This window comes from Gavialis gangeticus, unplaced genomic scaffold (assembly GCF_001723915.1).
Source record: "Gavialis gangeticus isolate Ggan-Ray unplaced genomic scaffold, GavGan_comp1, whole genome shotgun sequence".
Lineage (NCBI taxonomy): Eukaryota > Metazoa > Chordata > Crocodylia > Gavialidae > Gavialis > Gavialis gangeticus.
The window spans coordinates 46,287,165-46,293,486 of record NW_017729004.1 but is presented as its reverse complement, the minus strand read 5'-3'; the positions used below and the strand labels follow the sequence as shown (position 1 = coordinate 46,293,486).

Sequence of the window (6,322 nt, the reverse complement as noted above, 5' to 3'; positions counted from 1 at the left end):
TAATTTTAAGGCTACTAATAGCAGCCCTTTGACAACTGCTTCCTCTTCACTCTTTCTGCTGCTGTTAAAGGGAGTATTAGTTCAGGAAATGTGGCTAATGGTTGATTATTGATAGCTATTGCCTCTCTCATTTCTTGTGCAGAACACAAAGTAATAATCGTGGGACTTGACAATGCTGGAAAGACTACCATTCTTTACCAGTTGTAAGTATATGAACTATTAAACTTTTGTTAGATGAACTATTACACTTTATTTATGTTGAATATATTGTGTTTTACAAGTCATTTGTAATTTTGCTTGAAAGAACTTGAAAATGCTGGGGAACCTAGAACATGGGCTCAGTCATCATGTAATACTTACATTTATGTTAAACAGTAGACACAGATACTGAGAAGAGTTGAGTTGCATGCTAGTTAAGCACTCCTAAGAATTAGAAGTGTGAATGAATAATTCTGCTGTTGAGACCTTTGGTAATTGATGAGAGGTAAAATTGCCTTGGTGGCCAGCAGCAAAAGCATCACAAAAACTGTTTTGCCATGTGCATAAATGCACATGGGAATTTTAGTCCACTTATGAAATCCATGCATAGATCATGATTATTTTCAAAGGAAAGGCTTTGATATCCCTCCTCAACCACAGGTCAGGCACTGGTGAATCTAACAGTTCCTTCACAGTAATATTGGACTTACATTGTGCCTCTATGGTTTTACAAAAATGCCTCTGATCTTGCTGTAGTTGATATCAAAACAAAATAAAACAATCCACTGTCTTTTACAGCAAGGAATGCACAAAAGAAATCAACAAATAATTACAAGACTATTACCATGGGAGTAATGGTCCACATGTAAATTTGAAGATGGTGAAGAATATCTTCCTTCAGTGTACACTTCCCAGACAAAAAATATCTCTATTCTAGTCTTGTTTTAAAGGTGATGTTGAAGAAGTATTTTCAGTGAAGGATACGAAAAGTTTTTCAGAATCTAGTCTGAAATTGGTTAAGTGTTATATGTTACAGAACCTGAACATTGTGTTTTTAGATAGTTTTACCTGGTCCAAAAGTGTCATTTTATTATTGGATTGTTACAACTCTTTTGTTTTGAAATTAGTATGTTTATGGGTCTATTAATTTAAGTGAAGCTTCACTCTAAAGCTACAAAAGCCAGTGCCACTTTGTATTTTAGACATTTATATTTGTGCTTAATTGTTTACATCTACAGTACCTGCTTCTACAGAGAGTACTTCACTGATTTTTATCACATAAAATACATTTATGTGATGTCTTTTATTGGACCAGCTATGTAGTTGGGAAAGCTGTTGAACAAGCGTTTTAGCATTTGGTGCCCTTTTTTCAGGTGACTTGATGCCCAAAACTTTGTCCAGCAGTTCTCCAAACTACGCAGTTGGTCCAATAAAAGATATCATAAAAAGGCCTTTCCTCTCAACTGTTTTTGAACCATCATGGCTACAGTGCAGCTGCCATCCAAACCTGCTATGAACCCAAGTACATTTTTTCGAAGTTAAAAGCTAGGATATACAAGGTCTGTTCGAAAAGTATTGAGACTGAATGTGTATTTTGGTATAAGGTATTGGCGGGGGGACGTGGCTTTGCTGAACATTTCTGGGCATGTTGGGACTCCTCTGGACAGGTCTGCAGCTCATGGCATTTCCCCAGTTTTCTGTGGCCAACAGTTGAAGTAAGATTGTTTGTATCTCGGGTCCCCTTTCGTTATATCAGTGTGTCCAGAACAACGCATGTGCATTAAATTTTGTATGAAAATTGGGGAAAATGGCAAGTGAAATATTTGAGTTACTTATAGTGTCATCACCAAATGCTATTTTGAGCCATGCCAGAGTTTTTGAATGGTACATCAGCATAAAGAAGGACAATCATCAAGCGAAAATGATGAGCTTGCCAAACACCCTTAAACATAACTAATGATGAAATGTGGCAGCGGTTCACGGTTTGGTTCGAAAAGATAGGCGGTTGACTGTCAGAGAGATAGCAGAAGAAGTTGGAATTTCTGTTGGTTCATGTCACTCAATTATAACCAGTGATTTGGGAATGAAACGACCAGAAAAATGACTGGAAAAGTGGGTGTCTGACTCTCTTGGATGCTTCACCATGACAGCATGCCTGCCCACTCAGCACAGCTTGTGAAGCAGTTTTTAGCCAAATTTTAGCCAAACGTTGTATCCCCCGAGGGCTACATATTTATCTGATGTGGTCCCATGCGACTTCTTTCTCTTCCCTCAACTAAAAACCTTGAAAGGAAGAAGATTTTGTGATGTGGAAAACAAAATAAAATGCAGCTGGAACTGCTTTTAGCGATTCCACAAATTACGTATCAGAGGTGCTTCCAACAATGGCAGAAACGGGAGAAGTGTGTGGCTGAAGAAGGAACATACTTCGAAAGAGATTAAGCTGAAACCCCTGTAAATAATTTTTTTTGTTTCCAACAGCATTAGCCTTGATACTGTTTGAACAGCCCTCAGAGAGAGAGAAAGATTATAGTTTTTAACTTCAGATAGGTAGATAGACATATCACAGCCTTTAATTTTACAGTGTGTGTGTGTAAAATTTCTTAGCTTTTAACTTTTGACAAATTATAATTTTATAGTTTACAGGTTTATAAGGTTTGGATGGTAGCTGTGTTGTAGTTGTGATGGTCCAAATAGTTGAAAGGAAAGGCCTTTTTATAAACCACGCTCGCGCACAAGCGCACACATTTGCAAGATTTATTTTTTTTCTACAAAAATTAAGGTGAATTAATCTTTTCCAGAAGCTATTTTGTCATTGTTTTTAAAAGTACTGAAGTGGTTTGTCTTTAATATGACAAGACTTTCAATTGAAAGAACTGATGCATCAGAAAGTGTTCCAGTTTTTGTTGAAAGCTCCTCTAAAATGTTACATTGTTTTCCTTAGCTTAATGAATGAAGTGGTCCATACCTCTCCAACAATAGGAAGCAATGTTGAAGAAATAGTAGTAAAAAACACCCATTTTCTAATGTGGGACATTGGAGGGCAAGAGTCATTACGCTCATCATGGAATACTTATTACTCAAATACAGAGGTATGTTATACTGCTTCCAAACTACAATTAAGTTGTTTTTTTTAATTAAGTCCTGGTAGCTTGGGTTGAAATTATACGTGTTGGAGAGAGTATGGTCTTGTGCCAAAAATTAGCTGGTGTTTATGGAGAAAATGTACAGATCATTGTCCATTTTAAGAAAATGCAGCTGTGCCACAGTGCACGGACAGTTAGAGAAGTTGAACATGTGGCAAGGTATTGTAAGTAAGTGCAGAAGCTTCTGTCTCCAGAGGAGCCACCACAATGCATTGTTTTGTTTTAAGTTGAGCTAGAACCTTTTTCCAAGTACATATTGCATATAGCTTATGGTAAAGATGACAATATATAGTAGAAGGCTTCCAGTTGTAATGGGAAGGAGTTAATGGGTAGCAAGAAAAAGTTTGTAAGGGCTGCTTTTTTTTGTAAAAGACCCACATAGAGAAGATTCAGACTGCTGTCTACAGATATTAATTAATTCATTTATCAAACAGACTTATATGTTACACTAATTTTGTGATAATTTAAGCCAGTCTCAAGCCTTCATTTATGGGTTGTTTTTTTTAATGTTTAGAGTTGTCAGTACTGTGACTTGTCATTTGTTCTTCAGAATAAATTTAAAAAGAATGTTCTGTAGTGCATGGTCACTATCACAGAAGCTGACTTTTGCTATTGAAAGTGTCATGTTCTAGTCATGTCTGATGGTCACAGTATTCAAAAATTAACCAGAGGTGATTGATGAAATATACCAGCTAAAGGAAGATACAAACCTGGGTATGAAAAGAGGGCTGAGCCCAGCTGACCTGCGGGTGTTACTGAGGGTAGAGGCAGAGGGGCAGCCTGGGCTAAGGCCGCAGGGCTGCGTGGCCAGATTGCTCCCAGCTCCATGTCCAAGCTGGGCTGGGCTGTCATGGAGCCCCAGCAGGCTGGGTAGGACCCCGCAGGCCTGCCCATGGGGTCAGGGCCCTTCCCAGCCTGCTGTAGCTGCATGACAGCCCAGCCCAGCAGCACAAACTGGGGCTGCCTAGGGAGTGGGCTTCCTGGGCCAGCTTGGAGGTGCTGGAGGGCCCCAAGCCTAGCAACCACCACCGCACCCCCTGCCCTGTGCAGCACCCAGGGCTACAGCTGCACAGCCAGCAGCTGGGGGGTAGAGGAGGGGGAGGCTGTTCTGCCCCACTCGCCTCTAGCGGCCACTGCCACCACTGCACCACACTGCTCTGGGAGGGGGAGAGGGGGTGGAAGCTTCAGTTCCACGGCTTCTGCCTAGCGCGTCACTCCGGCTCCAGCTCCCGAACACCTTGGAAGGCAGAAGGCACCTGGGGGCTGTAGCCAGAGCTCCATGTGCAGGGGCTGAAGCTTCCCCCCCCTTCACCTCCCGGAGTGGTGCAGCAGCAGCAGGAATGGCTGCTGGAGGTGAGGGGAATCTGGCTTGACTTGGCCTGGCAGGGCTGTTTTTTTTTTCTCCTCGCCTCCAGGTGTGGATCCTGGTCCCGTCACACCACACAGCGCCACTTGGAGTAGGGGAGCTTCCTTTAGCCCAGACACTTCAGTCCAGCTCAGGTTGAAGCAGCTAAGCTGAAGGAACCTTCCCCCGCCCCCCACATTCGTGTTGCTGTGCCGCTGTGAGTAGGGGGTGGATGATGCTTCTGCTCAGCACATGGAGCTCTGGCTGCAGCCCCCCAGATGCTTTCCAAGGCATCTGGGAGCTGGAGCCGGAGTTCCACTCACTGGGTAGAAACCACAGAGCTGAAGCTTAGTCCCCCTCGTCCTCCCTCCCAAGCAGTGAAGGACAGCTTTGTCCTTGCATAGGGTATGGGATGCAGCGGTGACTGCTGGGCTCAGGTTTCTGATCACTTAAACCAGTTTATGTGAATCTTCTGTCCCTAGCCTAGAAGTCCATGATCATAAGTGCTGCAAAAATATGTGGCTGTTGTCCCCAACATATACCATCTTTTTATCATGTAAGGAAAGGAATTCTAAATTCTGCTAATGGCAGGTAAAAGTAAATTCCTAAAATGGGAATCTTACTCTAGTCTCACAGAAGAAAAATATAGTAAACCACTAGTTTGTAAAATTGTAATACTTTTACATGAGACTGTCACTGGCAAACTTGCAGCATTAACAGCTGAAAACATGCAGTTTGGAATTTGAATATCCTTCTGGAAGATTGCAAGCAACTTAGCCCTGCAATAACACCAGTCTTGGGACTAAAACTACAATTGTAGTTCAGCAGTTTGTGTGTGAGGAGTATTTACATGTGAAATGCCTGTGGATAAGGTACCTTGTCTTTAGATTAAGAGATTCTGTTCAGTTTGTGGATTTGGGTAGTCTGATTCTGTTGTGCATAGAAGAGCTCTTGCTTACCAACACTTCTCTGGCAGATTTATTTTTAGTTTGGCCTACAAAGAAACATACTTATTTTAAGATCGTCTGAGTTAAGCTTTTACTCTTCTTTTCTCTAGTTCATCATTCTTGTTATTGACAGCATTGACAGAGAGCGGCTTTCTATCACAAAAGAAGAACTTTACAGAATGCTGGCCCATGAGGTATGTTGGAATCCCAGGTTTTTAATGCATGTGACGTGTAAACTTCCTTTGGTGTTAGCATCCAAATAAGCATGCTTAATTTCTTCATTAAAAACATGTACTTTTACAAGTAATCATAGAAATTGATGAAACATTCTTTTTAAGAATGTTTACATTGCAACTGTCTGGACAGGATAAGTTGAAAAATATAAACTCTGTGATCAAAGACATCCGTAAGGCACATTTTATTGTAGGAATATAGCATTTTCCTCTATAAAGACTACCTAGAGTATAAACATGCTTTACATTTTTTTTTGTTTTTGTGTGGATGTGGCATTCTTTTTTCTCTTTTTATTAACTTTTTAAGTAGATCAATTTTAGCATATACAGGAAACCCTTGCTATTCACAGTTTCAAATATTCATGAATGCCAAACCCGCATTTTAAATGCACTTTATAGACTTACAGGAGCTCCTCAGGAGCTCTGCACTTGCTGCCGCCGAGCTCCACACTTGCTGCCACTGGGCTCCCGCTGCCGGAGCTGTGCCCCCCCCTCCCCTCGCTGCTTGGGGCAGTGCTGTTATAAACTGGTTAGGGGGGATCAGCAGGCGCTGGGGGAGTCCCTGTTCCCCCGAGCGCCACAAGGAGTGACCAGGAACAATGGTCACAAGCTGGCAGAGGGAAGGTTTAAGTTGGACATCAGGAGGCTCTACTTCACGGTCAAGGCGGCTAG

At 41.7% G+C, this 6,322-nt stretch overlaps 1 protein-coding gene across 1 annotated transcript in view; it reads left to right on the top strand.

Moving 5' to 3' along the window:
- Window positions 1-6,322, top strand: part of ARL5B (ADP ribosylation factor like GTPase 5B) — an 18,527-nt gene that overhangs the window by 6,967 nt on the left and 5,238 nt on the right. The window contains exons 2-4 of the mRNA XM_019508323.1: window positions 143-203; window positions 2,924-3,071; window positions 5,528-5,611. Of these exons, the coding sequence (XP_019363868.1) occupies window positions 143-203; window positions 2,924-3,071; window positions 5,528-5,611 (293 nt within the window). The remainder of the gene's footprint in view (window positions 1-142; window positions 204-2,923; window positions 3,072-5,527; window positions 5,612-6,322) is intronic.